The sequence below is a fragment of the Lathyrus oleraceus genome, chromosome 6 (assembly GCF_024323335.1).
Source record: "Lathyrus oleraceus cultivar Zhongwan6 chromosome 6, CAAS_Psat_ZW6_1.0, whole genome shotgun sequence".
Lineage (NCBI taxonomy): Eukaryota > Viridiplantae > Streptophyta > Magnoliopsida > Fabales > Fabaceae > Lathyrus > Lathyrus oleraceus.
Genome location: NC_066584.1, coordinates 381,341,319 through 381,363,086, shown reverse-complemented (window position 1 = coordinate 381,363,086; position 21,768 = coordinate 381,341,319). Strand labels below are relative to the sequence as shown.

At 39.7% G+C, this 21,768-nt stretch overlaps 2 protein-coding genes and 1 pseudogene across 2 annotated transcripts; all 3 read left to right on the top strand.

The window, feature by feature from the left end:
- Positions 1-5,858: 5,858 nt before the first annotated feature.
- Positions 5,859-7,199, top strand: LOC127095766 (uncharacterized). The gene has a single exon (XM_051034409.1). The coding sequence runs from the start codon at positions 5,859-5,861 to the stop codon at positions 7,197-7,199; it is 1,341 nt and encodes a 446-aa protein (XP_050890366.1).
- A 141-nt stretch (positions 7,200-7,340) lies between these two features.
- LOC127095765 (uncharacterized) lies at positions 7,341-15,500 on the top strand. The gene is made up of 6 exons (XM_051034408.1): positions 7,341-8,646; positions 8,785-8,870; positions 8,976-9,257; positions 9,883-10,098; positions 15,302-15,397; positions 15,462-15,500. Exons 1-6 carry the CDS (start codon positions 7,341-7,343, stop codon positions 15,498-15,500), a joined length of 2,025 nt encoding a protein of 674 aa, XP_050890365.1.
- Positions 15,501-16,969: 1,469 nt separating this feature from the next.
- On the top strand, positions 16,970-17,703 carry LOC127095764 (F-box protein SKIP5-like; annotated as a pseudogene).
- The last annotated feature ends 4,065 nt before the right edge of the window (positions 17,704-21,768 follow it).

Sequence of the window (21,768 nt, the reverse complement as noted above, 5' to 3'; positions counted from 1 at the left end):
TGCATCCCCAGCTAAGTTTATTCCCACTTGTGGATTGTGTGGTTTGTCCCCGGCGGGGTAGCAGTTATTCCCCGAAGCAGAGTTTAGCCTACTTGAGGCTTGGTGGGATCTTCCCCAGTGAAGTCGCTTTATCATTCCCTGGTAAAGGTGTCTTGTTACTCCCTGGCGAGTACTATCCCCGAAGAGTTGCCTGATCTACTTCCCCAGCGGAGTATTGTTTGCTTCCCGAGCAAAGTCCCCGAGTGGATTTGGATTGTGAAGGATGTCCCCCAGCGGAGTTCCTGGTAACAGTGTTGTTCTCTCCAGCATGAGTGAGAAGTCGGTGCTTTCTCCGCAAGGCATTCCCCGATAAGTCTCCCCGCAGAGTATTCTTCAAGCAGAGTCTCCCCGCGGAGTTGGAGTATCTGATCAGTTTGGTTCCTTAGCCAGTTTCGCATTGCATGTAGTATTCATTGCATCCTCAAAAATGCGTAGCATTTCCATTCAATATGGAGCATTACGCCATAGAAAAATTCAAACATATGCATTCATGTGTTCGAAACCTATCAGACCGCATCCCCGGCAGAGGCGGATTGTGTTCAATCTGTACGGCGTGTTTGCTACAGTCGCTCCTAATGGCGTTCTGGATTAATCCCCACAGAGGTTTACTTCCTCATCCGTTAGTGAAAGGAAAGCCTGTTTCTCTCCAATGAGACCCCCTGCAAGTGTTCAGCTTTGCCCTGCCACCTTGTAGATGTTAGTATCCTGTCAGCACCCGTGTGTGTTACTTCTTTGGTGTCGGTAAACACCATCTTTTGGTGATTTCCAGTCATGCGTAATGTCTGGTCTTCTTTGGTGTCGGTAAACACCATCTTTCGGTGCTTTCCCGGTCATGCGTAGTGTCTGGTCTGCCTTTGATGTCTATAAACATCATCTTTTGATGTTCGTAACGTCGTCCCTTCCTTAATGAAGTTTACTCCTCTCCGTTGGTGTCGATAAACGTCGAGTTTTTCCTATGCGTCCGTTGGCGTATAGTTGATATCTTTCCCCACAGGGTCGTCCCCAGAAGAATCCTCCTCTCCGTTGGTGTCGATAAACGTCGAGTGTTTCCTAGTCATCCGATGATGTCTAGTTGCTTATTCCCTACAGATCATTTGGTGATACCATATGATTCCCCTCAGAGTTCTCTCCTCTCCGTTGGTGTCGATAAACGTCGAGTTTTTCCTATTCGTCCTATGACGTCTAGTTGTACCCTTCCCCAAGTGGATTTACCTCCCCGTTGGTTTCGATAAACGTTGTGTTTTTCTCATTCGTCCGATGACGTCTGATTGTATACCCTATTCCCAGTCATTCATTAATGTCTGGTTGATTTCCCAGCCAGAATCCCCAGTAGACGTCCTATTTGGTGTCCGGTTGTGGTCTCCCTTTCGTCCTATGACGTCTGGTTGAGTTTTCTCCTTCTCCGTTGGTGTCGATAAACGTCGAGCTTCTCCCTTTCGTCCGATGACGTCTGGTCGAGTCTCCCTTTCGTCCTATGACGTCTGGCTGAGTTTTCTCCTTCTCCGTTGGTGTCGATAAACGTTGAGTCTCCCTTTCGTCCTATGACGTCTGGTTGAGTTTTCTCCTTCTCCGTTGGTGTCGATAAACGTTGAGTCTCCCTTTCGTCCTATGACGTCTGGTCGAGTCTTCCCATTCATCCTATGATGTCTGGTTACCTCTCCGTTGGTCTTGGTAAACGTTGAGTTTTTCCCCATTACGTCCGCTGACGTATGGCTGTATCACTATCCTTCCAGTCATTCATTAATGATTGGTTACCTCTCCGTTGGTCTTGGTAAACGTTAAGTTTTTCCCCATTACGTCCGCTGACGTATGGTTGTATCCTTGCCTGGTTATCCCCAGTAGAGTTGAGTTACCCCTCCGTTGGTCTTGGTAAACGTTGAGTTTTTCCTAGTTGTCCGTTGGCATCTAGTTGAGATGATTTCTGTTCCCATTCATCGTGTGTCGATGTCTGGATGTGCTTTACCCTGAAAAGAAAGAAGAAAACAAAAAAAAAATCCCAGCAGTGTGCAAATTTCTACGGTTCTTGGTATTCAATCCCTGTTTACCCTGAAAGTCTGACAGCCGTTGCTCTCATCCATTCGGGTTCCCAGTTGATTGAATAGGGGCACTTGTACCTGTCACGAAAATTCTATCAGCAGCTACAATGAAACCAGAAAATCCATTTTTGCAAGAGAAATTCACTGCAGTAAAAACATACAGTTACCAAAGGCAGTTAAAATTCAAAAAGATATCCCAAAAGGGATTAAGACAAAACAGAGGAAGAAAGTACGTAGGTTCAGATTACCGTTCCGAAATCCAAGCATCAAAAAGGCCAATGCAAACTGAGTTCACAGAAAGGATGTTGGCAGATACCTGTTTTACTCTACCATACAACAACCCTAAACCCTAAAGCTGTGGAGATAAATAGAGGGAGGAGAGAATCAGAAAAGGGGCGGACGGGAAAAACTTCAAAACGAAACCCTAAGACGAAAAATCAGAGAAAAGAATCCTAAATCCCAAAGATCAAAAAACCTGGATTTGAAGAGGCGAAGGAGGAGGATTAAAGCATCATCGGAGCCGTCTTCACCGTCGAAGGTGAGATTTTCACTCGACCCTCTTTTGAAACCATAGATTCGTGTATTTCTGGGGTAGTATTGTGAGCGATTGTGAGAAAGACGTGAGGTTTGAGAGCGATTTTGGGAGTGAGGTTGAGAGAGCGATTTTGTGAAGTGAGGTTGAGAGAGCGATTTTGTGAAGTGAGATTGGGAGAGAACGAGGACGATGAAGCATCTGTTACGTTGTTTCAAATTTCTTTCTTTAATTTATTTTTAAACAGAATAAACATTGAAACCATTAAATTTTTATGTTTAAACTTCCTAGGTTTTTATTTAATAATGTTTTCATTTAATACTGTACATTAACATATCATTTTTGATTCCCAATCCACTAGCCTCTAGAACCCAACAGCCAAGCGGCTGGGTTTAGTTTCTTGTTTTTTCTTGGTAGTCCAACAGATTTTTTTTATCTTAGTTTTTATTTTTAATTCTAATTTTTAATCTATTTTGATTTACTTATCTGAATTAGCATTAAAACAATAACTAATCATAAATGGCCTAGTGGAGAGAGGGTTGTTTCATGGTCTTTAGTGGAGCGGGTTCAATACTTGGGGATAGCCAATTTTTGTGTTTATATTTGTTATGTTTATTATTTTATTTTATTTAATTTCTTTTTCTATATAGTACCTTGCTATTTATTTTAATTTTAGGTTATTAATACCCATTTCCATACCCTTGTAAGTCGATTGCTTTTTAAGCATCGCCATCAACCTCACATAGCTTACTCTTGGGCTTTCTTACAATGAGTCAGTTCTCTTGCACTTACACTCATACATTGCATTATTTGTTGTTTGGGCCCGATTTAATTATTTCATGATTTTGAATCCCCATTTGACAAAATGTACCCCACTTTCCCGATGTGTAATAATTTTGTACTGTTTTATTTCTTTATTTGTTTGACTGTTTAGTTAGATACTAACACAAGAATAAAATCAACCATTTCCTAAAGATCAAAAATAATGACTCGATCCAACGTCGAGTATTTTCTCAATAAACAAATCAATTCATTTCTCCCTCCTATTCTATTCCATTTCTTTCAAACTTTCATCAAACGCTTGATTCAACGTCAAGCCATTTTTCCTAATAAAAACTCAAAAAAATATTAATTCACAGTTAAGACCTTTTCAATAAGATGGAAGTGGAACGTGGTGTATACCGCGCACTCCTGAGACTAGGATTCGAGATGTATATCTCGCCAATCCTAGCTCTCGCCATCATCCAAATTTATCCATTTTGTTTTCTCTCAAACACTCATTCAAATTTCTCTTAAACGTCCATCAATACTTGATCTAGTGTCAAGTCATTTTTTACAACAAAACTCAAAATACCTAATTCTTATTTAACACTTTTTCAATAAAGGTGGAAATGGAACATGGTGTATACCGTGCACTCCTGAGATTAAGATTTGAGACGTATGCCTCGCCTATCTTGGCTCTCGCAATCGTCTAAAATTGTCAATGCGGTTTCTTCAAACCCTTTCTCAATCAAATTCAAAACACTTAATTCTTATTTAACACTTTTTCAATAAAGATGGAAATGGAACATGGTGTATACCGTGCACTCCTGAGACTAGGATTCGAGATGTATATCTCGCTCATCCAAGTTCTCGCCATTATTCAAAACACATCAAATCAATCAATTTCTTTCCTCGCCGCCGTGCGATTGATCTCTTAAACCTTTTCACAAACGAAAGGTACTTTGTTTCAAAACAATGCAAGGCAATGTTTCTCCACCTGTTTTGGGTAGTCCAACAATGTTTTCGTCGATTTGACACAAAGTAGCTTTTGCTAAAATCGACCAACAAACAAACATTTTTCTACCCAGAACTACGTAAGCCTTAATTTCTCTATTGAGATACGTAGGAGCATGATTTTTAACTCTTGTCAGGCCCACTAATAAAAAACTTAAGTTTAGTCCTTTGTTAAAAAATCCAAAAACATTTTCCTCTTTTCTATTCTTTCTTTCCCAACTAATAACTTAAAGCCTAACATTTCAAACTAACACTAACGCACACAACTAACCTAATGGTTCCCATTGAGTACAACGGATGTGAGGGGTGCTAATACCTTCCCCTTGCGTAATCGACTCCCGAACCCTGATTTGGTTGCGACGACCATAATCATTGTCGTTTTTTCTTGGGTTTTATCGATATTTCCCCTTTCCTTTTTAGGAATAAATAAATTTCGGTGGCGACCCTGCTGGGGACTCCAATTCCTAAGTGAGTCAAGCCTAGTTAGGACGTTTGTGTGCCTTTGTTTGTTTAAATTATGTGGCTTTTCCTTATTTCTTGCTTTTATTATCTTTATTATTATATCTGTTGTATATTGGTTCTATTGTGATTGTTGGTATTTAGGTATTTGATTGCAAACCATGTGGGAAAGACTCTAAACCCAAGTCTAGAGTGGAAAAAACATAAGATAGGACGATGGTTGAGTAGTACGGACTCCCGAGGTGGATACTTCGTAAGAGTCGGTACGAGAACCTCACTTAGAGTAGATTCTTTTGCAAATATTGTCGCCCGAGGTGTATACCTCGTAAGCTTCGATGTTTCAAAGGGGTCCATGACTCTAAGAACCTTTAGAACATTGAACCTTTGGCCAACTAGAAATGATGGTTGCGTAGTGTGGATTCCCGAGGTGGATACTTCGTAAGAATCGATACGAGAACCTCGCTCAGAATAGATTCCCTAGATGGAGTTGATGACCGGAAAGTATTTTCCGTAAGCGTCAAACAGTCTTTTGAATCCATGACTCTGAGTACCCTGTCTAGAACCGAGTCAATGGTTGCGTAGTGCGGACTCCCGAGGTGAATACTTCGTAAGAGTCGGTACGAGAACCTCACCCAGAATAGATTCCCTTGATGGAGTTGACGACTGAAAAGTATTTCCCGTAAGCGTCAAACATTCTTATGAATCAATGACTCTGGGGATCCTTTGTAACAAAGCCCTAGATCACACCCGGTGAGAACCCCGTTTTGGAAAGCAATCAAATTTATCCATACCTCGGACCTTTGAACCAGTACCCAAAAAACATTGCATCCATCCATTCATTGCATACGCATAAAAAGCAAAACTTTTAGTTTGAACCAAGAGTTTTGCAAACAAGATGCATCCATACATGCATTCATACATTTTCAAAAATAGAGTCTCATTCCTCCCTTTCTTCCTCCAGTTTCACACTGAATTTTCAATACCAATATAATACTCGCGCCAGAGTAAGACAGAGAATGGCTGAACAAGAACAAAAGAGCGCCCGAGTTAGAGCTGAGCTAGACGAAATCAAAGGAGGCATGTCCCAGATGCGAGAGATGCTGCAAGCTTTAACCTTCAGGTTTGAGATTCCACAAGCGACTGTGATTTCAGAGACCACGGGCCCAGCAGTAGAAGTCCCACCTCAGAGGACGTTACCCTTAACCCTTCCTCTGTATGGGCTACCTTATGACTTCGTCCCCCGAGCGGAGGTGGTGCACGAGATGGGGCAATCTGTCCAACAAGCCGTGCCAGTACCGGTTTACACCGATGCACGTCCAGTCATCCATACTGTGGTTCCACCAGCTGTCTATGCTAGGCATATTCCTTATTATGAAGATCAAAACCACATGTATCAGACTGTCGATTCAACAGTTGTCGGTGATGAAGTAAGGCTTGAGGATTTCAGAGAGGTAAAGGAGAACATGCAGCTCCTCGAGAAGAAGTTCCGAGATTTAGAAGGAGACCACGTCTTTGGATCTGCTGCCAAAGAAATGTGCCTGGTATCCAGTTTGGTGATTCCGGCCAAATTCAAAACTCCAGATTTCGATAAATACAAGGGGCATACTTGTCCAAAAAGCCATCTCATCATGTACTACCGCAAAATGGTTGCACACATGGAGGACGACAAGCTGATGATCCACTGTTTTCAAGACAGTTTAAGTGGGGCTCCTTCCAAGTGGTATCAAAGTCTGGATCAAAACAGGATCAGGTGTTTCCAAGACTTGTCAGATGCGTTCATAAAACATTACAAATACAACATGGACATTGCGCCTGATAGAAGACAGTTGCAGAGCATGCTTCAGCATGACAAGGAGTCCTTCAAGGAATACGCTCAAAGATGGAGGGAACTAGCTTCTCAAGTTGAACCGCCTCTAGCTGAGAAGGAATTGGCTGAATTGTTCATCGACACAGTCCAACCCCAATTCTACGAGAAGATGGTTGGAAGTGCTTCTTTGGGATTCTCCGAGCTTGTTGCTATAGGAGCTCGCGTCGAATATGGTGTAAGAAATGGAAAACTGACGGCTGTAGCTGGAACTTCAAACGCTAGTCAAAAGAAGTTCTCTGGAGGGTTTCCCAGAAAGAAGGAAGGGGAAACAAATGTTGTGACTGCTGGTCAAGGAAGAGCTCCTCCAAGAAGGAGACCACAACAATACTCACCTCAGCAGTATGTTCAACAACCGATTCCCTATCAACAGCCCATGTATCCAGTCCAGTATGCTCTGCAACCATATGTGGTTGCTGTGACGCCTGCATTCAATCAACATCATGCTCAGGCTTATCAAGCGCCTCCAGTCTATCGACCAGCTCCAGTTTAACAACGTGCTGTGGCTCCTCCAGCTTATCAACAAACACCAACAGCTCCTTTTTATCAACAACCAAGAGCTCAAGCTCCAAGGCAGAATGCTCAAAACCAGAATAGAAGGCAAGGGGAGAGGGCGACCTTCAATCCAATCCCAATGTCATACACTGAGCTTTATCCCTCCTTGTTGCAAAAGGGGCTGGTGGTTCCCAGACCTATGGGACCTCCACCTGACCGTCTTCCTCCATGGTACAACCCTAATGCACATTGTCCTTTTCATGAAGATGCCCCCGGGCATGACTTAGAGGGTTGTTACGCTCTGAAGCATAGGGTTCGTGAGCTAATTGAAAGGAAGATCTTGTCTTTTAAGGACATGGGACCGAATGTGAAGAACAATCCTCTTCCTCCCCATGGAGATCCTACGGTGAACGCCATTGAAGATGCATCTACTGTTGTTATGGTTGAGAAGGTGGAGGATGTTAAGACTCCTTTGGCAGCATTCCATGCACGATTGGTAGAAGCTGGCCTGGTTAATGTTGATCATGACAACTGTGAAGAGTGTGCCACACGCCCAAGAGGATGTCAAGTGGTACGAGACAACATTCAAAATTTGATGGATAAGGGAGTGCTTCAAATATCCAGTGCTGTGAAGAACGAAGATGTGTTGGTAATTGAACCTTGTTTCAATTTAGCTGAACCAATTGAAATCCCATATTATAGTGGTGGAGTGGTCCCGGTGAACAGTAAGTCGTCGCCTGTCGAGATATGTATGCCCACGCCTTTTCCATACGAGAGCACCAAGGTTGTACCTTGGAAATATGAGATTACTGTTGTAGACAAGGTAGTTGATGGAAGTTCAGACGCTGAAGTGACAGAAGCTGTAAGTGAAGACGTCACCAATATTGCAGGAATGAGCAGAATGACCCGTAGTGGTCGAATCTATACGCCCGAATTCAACGTGACTCCTCAAGGGCCGACCAAGGAATCAACAGTTGTAGCTCCCACTAAAGAACCCGAAGTGGTCCAATCCGAAGATGCTGTTGAATTCTTGAAGTTAATCAAGAGAAGTGACTACAAGGTTATGGACCAGTTGCATCAAACACCATCTAAGATCTCTATTTTGTCCCTGCTATTGAACTCCCAAGCCCATAGGGAGGCTTTGTTGAAGGTGCTTGCTCAAGCTCATGTAACACAAAGCATAACAGTTGACCAATTTGATGGAGTTGTGGCAAATATCACAGCTTGCAATACTTTGAGCTTCAGTGCAGAGGAATTACCTGAGGATGGACAAAATCATAATCGTGCCCTCCATATCTCGGTAAAATGCAAAGATGATGCTTTGGCAAGAGTGTTGGTTGATACTGGATCTTCTCTGAATACTATGCCAAAGAGAACACTCGCCAAGTTATCTTATCAAGGACCAGCTATGAAGCCTAGCGCCTTGGTAGTGAAAGCTTTTGATGGTTCCAGGAGAACAGTGATTGGAGAGGTTGAATTGCCCATATTGATTGGCCTTCATGTATTCCCGATTAATTTCCAAGTCATGGATATTAATCCGGCATATAGCTGCTTGCTGGGACGTCCTTGGATTCACGCTGCAGGGGCAGTTACCTTCACTTTACATCAAAAAATGAAGTTTGTAATGGACAATCAATTAATCATCATTTCTGGAGAAGAGGACTTTGTGGTCAGTCACCTTTCATCCTTCAGATACATTGAGGCTGATGAGGACGCTTTGGAAACTTCTTTCCAAGCTCTTGAAATAGCCAATGCCACTTTTGTGGAAATGAAGGACCCTATTGGGAAAGCTTGTTCATCTTTCGCGTCTCTGAAAAGCGCAAAGTCTAGCGTCGAAGGAGGAAACCCTGAAGGCTGGGGTGAACTTATTGATATTCGTGAGAAGCATGATCGCTTTGGTCTGGGATATGTGCCTCCCGCTGCGAAAGGAGCCCGATTCCCTACAAAGGACAACACCCGAAGCATCCAGGAAGTATTCCTCAGCACAGGATTCATCCATGGAGATCAAGTCAATGCAATTGAAGATAGCACCGCAAATGAAGATGAGCCATGTTTGGTTTACCGGTGTGAGACAGCTTTGAACAACTGGAAGGCGGTTGAGATCCCCGAAATTTTTCCTTTGTCAAAGTAATAATTGTTGTATTTTTCCTTTCAAATCCTTAGCTCTGCCCAAGGCTAATGGATCACGTTGTAGGGCCCCTTTTTCATTTTCAAATAATCATTATCAATGAATGAAAGACATTTTGTTAAATTCTTTTTTCATTTACTGGGTTTTCTCATAAGAAAATGGCAATCTTTTCAAAAACAAAAACAAAAAATATTTCATTTATGCATTTTCTATTTTTACTTTTCTAAAAGAAATCATCATTCAAACATGCAGAATAAATGATAACCCCGTTGAATCCAATGACTTTACCACCTCTCATAACTTTGACTCCCCTATCTACCAAGCGGAAGAAGAGGGTGAAGAAGATTGTTACATCCCCGACGAATTGGCAAGGTTGCTCGAGCACGAGTCTAAAGCCCTTCAGCCACATGAAGAACCGGTGGAAACAATCAACCTTGGCACAGAGGAAGAGAAGAAAGAAGTTAAAATGGGCACCACACTTGAAGCAAGCGTTAAGGAGAGATTGGTTAAGCTGCTACAAGAATATGTGGATGTATTTGCATGGTCATACCAGGATATGCCAGGTCTAGACACCGACATCGTTGAGCACAAGCTGCCACTTCAGCCAGATTGCCCGCCAGTAAAACAGAAACTCCGAAGAACGAGACCAGATATGGCTCTGAAGATTCGTGAAGAAGTCAAACGACAATTTGACGTTGGTTTTCTCGCAGTGGCGAAGTACTCAGAATGGGTAGCTAACATTGTACTTGTGCCTAAAAAGGATGGCAAGGTGAGGATGTGCGTTGACTATAGGGATCTGAGCAGAGCTAGTCCAAAGGACGATTTCCCTCTACCGCACATTGATACTCTGGTAGACAACACTGCAAGTTTTGCTGTATTCTCCTTTATGGATGGTTTTTCGGGATACAATCAAATCAAGATGGCTCCAGATGACATGGAGAAGACCACTTTTATCACCCCTTGGGGCAGTTTTTGTTACAAGGTAATGCCTTTCGGTCTCAAAAATGCTAGGGCAACTTACCAAAGAGCTATGGTCACTCTTTTCCATGATATGATGCACAAGGAGATAGAGGTCTATGTTGACGACATGATCGCCAAATCTCAGAATGAAGAAGATCATATGAGCCATCTGAAGAAGCTGTTTGAACGCCTCAGAAAGTTTAGATTACGATTAAACCCTGCAAAATGCACATTTGGTGTCCATTCAGGGAAGTTGCTTGGTTTTATCGTTAGTCAACGAGGAATTGAGGTGGACCTTGACAAGGTCCGAGCTATACAAGAAATGCCTGCTCCACGCACCGAGCGAGAAGTCAGAGGTTTCCTTGGACGTTTGAATTACATCTCAAGGTTTATCTCACACATGACGGCCACGTGTGAGCCTATCTTCAAATTGCTTCGAAAAGATCAGGCTGTTGAATGGAATTCTGATTGTCAAAATGCTTTTGAGAAGATCCGTCAATACTTGCAAGAGCCTCCTATTCTGATTCCACCTGTCCCAGGAAAGCCATTAATCATGTATATGACTGTGCTTGAAGGATCAATGGGATGCGTGCTGAGGCAACATGACGAAACTGGTCGGAAAGAACATGATATTTACTATCTGAGTAAAAAGCTTACCCATTGTGAAAGTCGATATTCGCTTTTGGAGAAAACTTGTTGCGCGCTAGCATGGGCCGCTCGTCGTTTGAGGCAGTACATGATTTTCCATACTACTTTGTTGATCTCGAAAATGGATCCAATAAAGTACATCTTTGAGAAACCTGCCTTGACTGGAAGACTTGCCCATTGGCAGATGCTCTTGTCAGAGTACGACATCCAATACGTAACCCAAAAGGCAATCAAGGGAAGTGTATTAGCAGAGTATCTTGCTCATCAACCAGTTGAAGACTATCAGCCATTGAAGTTTGATTTCCCCGATGAGGATATAATGGTGATAAAGGATTGTGAGACCCCAGGCCCAGATGAAGGACCAGAACCAGGATCTCGATGGAAGCTCGCGTTTGATGGTTCTTCCAATTACAGTTGTCATGGTGTGGGAGCTGTTTTGATGAATCCCAATGGTGGCTTTACCCCTTTCACAGCGAGGTTGTGCTTTGATTGTACAAATAATGTCGCGAATATGAAGCCTGTATCCTTGGTCTTGAAGCTGCAATTGATCTCCGAATCAAGATCCTTGAGGTGTATAGAGATTCAGCCTTGGTGATCTATCAAGTCAAAGGTGAATAGGAGACCCGTTATGCAAAGTTGATCCTGTATCGTGCTTATGTTGTGAAGATGATAGAATACTTCGATGATATCACTTTCCATCACATCCCAAGAGTAGAAAATCAAGTGGCGGACGCTTTGGCAACATTAGCATCAATGTACCAAGTCAGATTCCATAATGAAGCTCCACTTATTCGAATCGAACGAAGAGATGAGCCTGCCTACTGTCAATTGATTGAAGAAGAAACTGATGATAAACCATGGTTTCATGACATCAAGCGATATCTTTTAAGTCAAGAGTATCCAGAAGATGCTACGTTGTTGGATAAGAAAACTCTGAGGAGGTTATCATCCAAATTCTTTTTGAGCAATGATGTGCTTTACAAGAGAAACCATGACATGGTTCTACTAAGATGTGTGGATAGACACGAAGCAGACATGTTAATCAAGGAGATTCATGAAGGGTCCTTTGGAACCCATGCCAATGGACATGCCATGGCCAAAAGGATTTTGAGAGCTGGCTATTACTGGTTGACCATGGAATCCGATTGTTTCAGCTATGCTAGAAAATGTCATAAATGCCAAATTTATGCTGATAAGGTGCATGTACCGCCAACACTGTTGAATGTTTTAACATCACCTTGGCCTTTCTCAATGTGGGGCATCGACATGATTGGTGCTATAGAGCCCAAGGCTTCCAATGGTCATCACTTCATCCTGGTTGCCATCGATTACTTTACTAAATGGGTAGAGGTTGCTTCCTATACTTATGTGACGAGACATGTGGTTGCTCGCTTTATCAAGAAGGAGATTATCTGCCGCTATGGAATCCCAAGCAAGATCATCACCGACAAAGGTTCAAACTTGAACAATAAGACAATGACAGAATTATGTGAGAGTTTCAAGATTGACCACCATAATTCTTCTCCATACCGTCCAAAGATGAACGGTGCTGTTGAAGCTGCCAACAAAAATATCAAGAAGATCATGCAAAAGATGGTGAAAACTTATAAGGATTGGCACGAGATGCTACCCTTTGCTTTGCATGGATACCAGACCTCAGTCCGCACTTCAACAGGGGCAACCCCATTCTCCTTAGTGTATGGGATGGACGCAGTTCTCCCAGTCGAAGTAGAGATACCTTCAATGAGAATATTGATGGAGGCCAAGCTGGATGAAGCTGAATGGATCCAGAACAACTATGATCAACTTAATCTCATTGATGAGAAGCAGATGACCACACTGTGCCATGGACAATTGTACCAGCAACGAATCAAGAAGGCATTTGACAAAAAGGTTCGTCCTCGAGAGTTCAAGGAAGGAGATTTCGTGCTCAAGTAGATCTTGCCAGTACACAAAGATTCACGTGGGAAGTGGACTCCCAACTATGAAGGCCCATACGTTTTAAAGAGAGCGTACTCTGGAGGTGCTCTATTTCTCACAACTATGGATGGCGAAGAGCTCGTTCACCCTGTGAACTCTGATGCAGTCAAAAGATACTATGCCTAACAAATCCCGGTGGACTGAAAACCCGAAAGGGCGGTCTAGGAAAAAGTTAGGGATATAAAAAAAATGGTATCTCGCTAAGTCGAAAACCTGAAAGGGCGACTTAGGCAAAAAAGAGCGTCCCGGTGGATTGAAAACCCGAAAGGGCGATCCAGGCAAAAATTAGGGACAAAGGGCATAGACTGCATCGGTTCGTCACTGATCAACACAGAAGAGCTAAAAATGGAAGATCAATCTAGTTACTCCCTTCAGAAGCGAGGTCTCGTGGAGTCATTGTTATTAGGGATAGTAGTAGTCATGGCGATTCAATGTAAACCTTTCCCTATTGCCATTTTCAAATTTGTAATATTCCATGGAGCTACGCTATTTGTGTGCTACCATTCTTGAATAAATACAAGTTTGCCCATCAAATTCTATCATTTGTTGTTTTTCTCTGATTTTCTTTGTTATGCAAAGTGTCATTTATTGGTTAATAATGAAATTTTGAACTCAAAAAGATTTTTTTCAACATATTGAGAAACACAATTTTGCTTTGACATGTGGAAATATTAAAAGGAAATATTTCGTCTTTCCCCGCAAGTCTCAAGTTGCAAGACTCCCCTTGGATGATCAACATCTATCTCCAGAGAGCACAAATTTATCATTCTCTGGAAGGATTATTGGGCCAGTTGTAACTGCTCAGCTTGATAGATCCTCCTTTGATGCATTATTGGTGTTGAGGATTCAGTACCTCCATAAAGCTTTCCCTAATTTCCAGTGTATATTGTCAGCATTTGCATTTCATGATCATTCATACATCATGCATATAAGCAAAATCCAAATCATGCATAGCCCGAAGTGCTTCGCGCTCATTTGCATAATCTCAGGTCTCGTTGTTAATTGTATCCCTTGACCTCTGAGACCAGTTGTTACTGGCATCGTCTATTAAGTCTGGTTGTCACCAGTGTCTTTGACCAAATCCAGTTGTAACTGGTATCCTTTAAGGTCTGGTTGTAACCAGCATTTATTTTAAACCCAATTGTCCTTGGCATCACTGTCAGTCTATTTGTAAATACATTTGTGATTGATATCTGAAGTTTGGTTGTCGCCAACATTCATTTCAAGTCCAGTTGTTGCTGGCAAGCTCCGTTGTAGCCGGTAATGGTTTACTATTGGATTTCATCGAGTCCAATTGTTGTTGGCAAAATCCGTTAAAGAATATGTTTGTAATCCATCGCTTACGGTCAAGTCCAATTGTTGTTGGCACGTACGGAGAGTTTGAATACCTTGTCTTTCCTGATGGTTCCGTGAAAGTCATGTATGACTCACCATCTTGAGGAGTTCCCAGAAGCTTGGAGGTTTTTCGTGTTAGAAAACTCCAATGATGTTGGTTTTGTTTGATTTCTCTGTGAAGAATCATCGTAGCCTTTTGCGTGGATGATCTACTTATAAGAAGACTCCCGTTTATTTTTGTTTTGCATAAATTCCCTGTTAGTAATCTCCAAAATCTGTGATTGGATGAATTTCTTGTAAGAAATCTCCAGAACCATCAGATGTATTCTAAAGTGTCAGGTCATGTATGAACCTATTGATGAAACTTGCTTTGTATGTTTTCCAATATTCTCAGGTCATGTATGAACCTATTGGTAAAACCCCCTTTGATTTCTTCCTGTTTTGTCAGGTCATGTATGAACCTGTTAATTGAAATTCTTTGAATAGTCAAGTGTTGTCAGGTCATGTATGAACCTGTTGTTGAAAATTCTTTGAATGTTCCTGTTTTATTAGGTCACGTATGAACCTGTTGTTGAAAATTCTTTGGATGTTCCAGCATTGTTAGGTCATGTATGAACCTGTTGCTGTTGAGCTTTTATTCCAATATTCCCAGGTCATGTCTGAACCTGTTTTTGAAGAATCTTTCCAATGTTGTCAAGTCATGTATGAACTTGTTGTTGAAAATTCTCTGAATGTTCCAGCATTGTCAGGTCATGTATGAACCTGCTGTTGAGCCTTTATGCCAGCGTTACCAGGTCATGTATGAACCTGTTTTGAAGAATCTTTCTCTATGTTTATTTCAGTGTTGTCAGGTCATGTATGAACTTGTTGATATACTCTTTTTGAATTTTTCTGAGTTTGTTAGGTCATGTCTGAACCTACTGTCAGAAATTCTTGATATTCCCCAACATTGTCAGGTCATGTATGAACCTGTTGTTGAGCCTTCATTCCAGTATTACCAGGTCATGTATGAACCTGTTTTGAAGAATCTTTCTCTATGTTTATTTCAGTGTTGTCAAGTCATGTATGAACTTGTTGATACACTCTTTTTGATATTTCTGTTTGTTGTCAAGTCATGTTTGAACTTGCTGTCAGAACCGTTTTTGGTATTCCCAGCATTGTCAGGTCATGTATGAACCTGCTATTGAGCTTTTATTCCTGTATTACCAGATCATGTCTGAACCTATTTTGAAGAATCTTTTTCTTTGATTATTCCAGTATTGTCAGGTCATGTATGAACTTGTTGCTGAACGTTTTGTTCCCATGTTGTCAAGTCATGTACGAACCTGTTGTAGAAAGTTTTCTTATTCGGTTTTAGTAAGTCATGTGTGAACTTACTGCCAAAATCTCTTGTATTCTAAGTGTCGTTCATCGAGTTTCACTTTGAGTACTCTCTAGTGTGTGTCTGATTCTCCAGCAGGATTTGTCTTCCCCAGCAAATTTTTTTTTACCATTTGTCTGTCTCCCTGTGGACCATCAGCATTCCCCACAGGTTGGTCTATCTAATAGCATCTCCTGTTAAGGGTTCACCATATCCCTAGTAGATAAAAATTACAAAAAAAGAATCAGGCATCCATGCATATCATGTCATATCATATCATATCATATCACATCATGTCATAGGGATTCAGGATCAAAATCCGGGTCTTCTTAGTATTTAACCATCTCCCACTATGATCATATGAAGAGTGTCCTGCTTCATACTCTCTAGTTGAAGACGCTTAAATAGGGGCAACTGTCATACCCCGATTTTGGTCCTGAATTTTTTCCATTTTTTCATTTTTATTTGGCACTTGGCCTAAAGTTCATTTGCATACATTCATGACCAAAGGCAGCCATCCATATTTTTTTGATAAACATTGGTCATTATCTAGTTTTTTTTATCATGGTATTTTTTTGATTATAAAATGGATTCTAACTATTTGACTTTTTAATTTTAAAATTTCAAATTAAGTCTAATTCCAAATTTCAATTTAATCTTAATTGTGTTTTTACTAATGATTCAAACTCTAATTGATTTTTAATTTCCAAATAAATGTTAGAATTTGACATCAAAGTAGTTTTAACAAATTATAGATTAATTTGATTTTAATTGGTTTTTATTGGTTTTTTGATTCTTAATTGACATTTAGATTAGTTTTGGATTATTCCTAAAAATCCATATCCATTTTATAACCAAACATGATCCATTTTCCATCCATAGTTCATTTCAAATCAAAATAGTACATACACTCATTTCATAACATTCAATAATATTTAACTTTCAAACATTTCCAAACTCATTTTCATACATACATTTTCATTTAACATTCAAGCATAACAATGCATCACATCCATATCCTACAGCTAACTTCTACATTACAACCAATTCCCAAATTTCATCAAAAAAATCACAACCAAGATATAACCATAATTCACATCTAATCCCAATTCCAATCCAATCCAACATAGTCAATGACAACCCAAAAGCCTACACTAGTTTAAGCATCAATCCAATTCCATAAGACAAGTTGCTTCCGATTTCAATGTCATGTTGCAAGCCCTTTGTTCCAACATCATCTTTCATGTGCTCATGACCAAGAAGCCTAACAAAGCATGAATGAGGCCAAAATATGTCAAGCTTTCCATACACACGTGCTGTTTAAACCAAGTTGAAAATGCAGTGCAAGAACAAACATCAACACAAACGTAAAAGCCAACCAGACACGGTCTTACGAGTTTGTGGTGGAGGATGTAGAGACACGAACTCGACTCAAGCTTCATTGAGAAGAACATGACGGTAATGGAAAATAATAAGGAACAGTTGAAAAAGTGTCAAAGGAAAAGAACCTCTTGTTACTCTCGTAGCAACAATCTCGATGATGGTTGTCTTATGCATATCTTCAGTTTCCTATCCCCTATTCTAGATCGCTTTAATACCGCCCTCGTTTGCCACAGATGGAATTACTTGGCATGCCATCCTTGGCTCTGGCTTCGGGTAGATTGATCAGTTAAAGACTTATCTGAACCTGGTGTTTTCCCAAACTTTGAAACTGCGGTTTCTGCTTCAAGGCCGGGTGATACCATTTTAATAGCAGCTGGTGGAACTCATCGCGTGGCGAACAATCAAATAAATAAACTACTCTGCTTGATTGGTGCAGGTGAAATTCCAGATGACACGATGCTCACTTGTTCGCGAGGCTCAGACAGTGCACTCGAGTTCCTTTCCACCTGCAAATTATCAAACTTAACCGTGAAGGCCGAGCTCGATTGCTGCTTGCTTCATCGAAGCGGAAGGCTGATCATAAACAGATGCTTACTCCAATGCGAGTCCAAACCTCTCGATTTTCTCTCATGTCCCATCGTAAATACCGCCTGTAGCAACGAGGTGCTTCCGTCACAAACCAAGTGCACCAGCGGACTAGCCAATTGAGCCATATTCCATTTAGAACTTGTACCTGTCACCAAAATTCTATCAGCAGCTACAATGAAACCAAAAAATTCATTTTTGCAAGAGAAATTCACTGCAGTAAAAACATACACTTACCAAAGGCAGTTAAAATTCAAAAAGATATCCCAAAAGGGATTAAGACAAAACAGAGGAGGAAAGTACGTAGGTTCAGATTACCTCGAAATCCAAGCATCAAAAAGGCCAATGCAAACTGAGTTCATTGAAAGGATGTTGGCAGATACCTGTTTTACTCTACCATACAACAACCCTAAACCCTAAAGCTGTGGAGATAAATAGAGGGAGGAGAGAATCAGAAAAGGGGGCGGACGGGAAAAACTTCAAAACGAAACCCTAAGACGAAAAATCAGAGAAAAGAATCCTAAATCCCAAAGATCAAAAAACCTGGATTTGAAGAGGCGAAGGAGGAGGATTAAAGCATCATCGGAGTCGTCTTCACCGTCGAAGGTGAGATTTTCACTCGACCCTCTTTTGAAACCATAGATTCGTGTATTTCTGGGGTAGTATTGTGAGCGATTGTGAGAAAGACGTGAGGTTTGAGAGCGATTTTGGGAGTGAGGTTGAGAGAGTGATTTTGTGAAGTGAGGTTGAGAGAGCGATTTTGTGAAGTGAGATTGGGAGAGAACGAGGACGATGAAGCATCTGTTACGTTGTTTCCAATTTCTTTCTTTAATTTATTTTTAAACAGAATAAACATTGAAACCATTAAATTTTTATGTTTAAACTTCCTAGGTTTTTATTTAATAATATTTTCATTTAATACTGTACATTAACATATCATTTTTTATTCTCAATCCACTAGCCTCTAGAACCCAACAGTCAAGCGGCTGGGTTTAATTTCCTGTTTTTTCTTGGTAGTCCAACAAATTTTTTTTTATCTTAGTTTTTATTTTTAATTCTAATTTTTAATCTATTTTGATTTACTTATTCGAATTAGCATTAAAATAATAACTAATAATAAATGGCCTAGTGGAGAGAGGGCAGTTTCATGGTCTTTAGTGGAGCGGGTTTGATACTTGGGGATAGCCAATTTTTGTGTTTATATTTGTTATGTTCATTATTTTATTTAATTTCTTTTTCTATATAGTACCTTTCTATTTATTTTAATTTTAGGTTATTAATATCCATTTCCATACCCTTGTAAGTCGATTGCTTTTTAAGCATCGCCATCAACCTCACATAGCTTACTCTTGGACTTTCTTACAATGAGCTAGTTCTCTTGCACTTACACTCATACATTGCATTATTTGTTGTTTGGGCCCGATTTAATTATTTCATGATTTTGAATCCCCATTTGACAAAATGTACCCCACTTCCCCGATGTGTAATAATTTTGTACTGTTTTATTTCTTTATTTGTTTGACTGTTTAGTTAGATACTAACACAAGAATAAAATCAATCATTTCCAAAAGATCAAAAATAATGACTCGATCCAACGTCGAGTATTTTCTCAATAAACAAATCAATTAATTTCTCCCTCCTATTCTATTCCATTTCTTTCAAACTTTCATCAAACGCTTAATTCAACGTCAAGCCATTTTTCCTAATAAAAACTCAAAAAAATATTAATTCATAGTTAAGACCTTTTCAATAAGATGGAAGTGGAACGTGGTGTATACCGCGCACTCCTGAGACTAGGATTCGAGATGTATATCTCGCCAATCCTAGCTCTCGCCATCATCCAAATTTATCCATTTTGTTTTCTCTCAAACACTCATTCAAATTTCTCTTAAACGTCCATCAATACTTGATCTAGTGTCAAGTCATTTTTTACAACAAAACTCAAAATACCTAATTCTTATTTAACACTTTTTCAATAAAGGTGGAAATGGAACATGGTGTATACCGTGCACTCCTGAGATTAAGATTTGAGACGTATGCCTCGCCTATCTTGGTTCTCGCCATCGTCTAAAATTGTCAATGCGGTTTCTTCAAACACTTTCTCAATCAAATTCAAAACACTTAATTCTTATTTAACACTTTTTCAATAAAGATGGAAATGGAACATGGTGTATACCGTGCACTCCTGAGACTAGGATTCGAGATGTATATCTCGCTCATCCAAGTTCTCGCCATTATTCAAAACACATCAAATCAATCAATTTCTTTCCTTGCCGCCGTGCGATTTTCACAAACGAAAGGTACTTTATTTCAAAACAATGCAAGGCAATGTTTCTCCACCTGTTTTGGGTAGTCCAACAATGTTTTCGTCGATTTGACACAAAGTAGCTTTCGCTAAAATCGACCAACAAACAAACATTTTTCTACCCAGAACTACGTAAGCCTTGATTTCTCTGTTGAGATACGTAGGAGCATGATTTGTAAATCTTGTCAGGCCCACTAATAAAAAATTTAAGTTTAGTCCTTTGTTAAAAAATCCAAAAACATTTTCCTTTTTTCTATTCTTTCTTTCCCAACTAATAACTTAAAGTCTAACATTTCAAACTAACACTAACGCACACAACTAACCTAATGGTTCTCGTTGAGTACAATGGATGTGAGGGGTGCTAATACCTTCCCCTTGCGTAATCGACTCCCGAACCCTGATTTGGTTGCGACGACCATAATCATTATCGTTTTTTCTTGGGTTTTATCGATATTTCCCCTTTCCTTTTTAGGAATAAATAAAGTTCGGTGGCGACTCTGTTCGGTCCATCATTGCGAGCGTGCGATCGCGCTTCGCTTTGAAGTCGTATCCCCATTTTTTTGAGGTGCGACAATAGGTAAGCCTTTCACCATGGTTGTTAAGAACATCCGTAGTTAAATACATAACATGTTACCACAGTGAATAAATAAAATCGTAGCTAAACATTTTTAAATTTTTCTTTAACTTATGAATTTAAGGGACACGCTCTTTTTTTAATAGGAAAATGACAAAATGTTGCTGCTGGGATTTGAAGTTTGTAACACTTAATTTATCACCTCCGTTGTTTCACACAACCTTAATGAAATGCCTTCTAATAAAATAAAATAAAAAATCAGGTGCTTCCAATTTGAGATATTATAACGGTGGATTGAATGACTATAGTAAAATAATGTTACCAAAAGTATATTTTGTAGTAGTGCGCCTCCCTTCTTTCTTCAATTCTGGTTTTCTCTTTTTCTTCATCTACTAAAGAGAGATGGTTTTAGGGTCAATTTTTGATCCAAAATCACCCTTCTAAATTCTTTTTCCTTTGATTTTCATTAAAATAAGTGATTCCACATATATTTTTTGTTTTTTTCTTGGTGATTTTGTCGTCTTAGTGCGACGTTGTATTGGTCGTCATCTTATTGCGCCATTATTTTGTTTTCCCGTCTTGGTGCGGTGCTTGTTCAATTCAAATTGACATATTAGTGTTGACTCAGTGCATATTCAATCAATGACTTTGACGTCATCAACGTTGCAGACTTGGAGACATGGGCATTCCAAACATTTCAATTTCGTCATATTTGTAGGTGTTTTCACATTTGTAGACGTTTTAACGTTATATGCTATTAATGTAGGTGTTGTGAGTTTGTGTGCATATTCATCCTTTTTAATTTATAGCATTTTTGAATTTGTATTATTCGATGTAATATATCAATTTGAATGAATAAATATCGTTTTTAATCCAAAAAAAAAAATTCTATCTTAAAAATATGCAAAACTAAAAAAAATCTAGTAATTTAAATGTGAAGTGTATCAAAATTTTCAACCTTTATCTGAGTCTATGTTCAGAAATTTGAAAGGAAAAAAAACCATAATTTTGAGTCATATATGATAGCAAAATTGTTTAATTTAAGCAGTTAGAAAAACAAAAGTTTGTTTTCAGTTGAGTTTTATTTTTATTTTAAATTAAAAACTTCTAAACTATAATCTAAAGCTAAAAAATTTAAAAATGTTAAACAAGATACCAAACGTTAAATTGAAACAATTATAATATGGAGAGTATTTTTTTTGAATATACATCTTATTATTTTATTTAACTCACTTTTCACCATAATTATTTTAGAGTTTTTGGTGAAGGATATAACATTATGAAATAAATCATTTTTTAAATTTGCAAT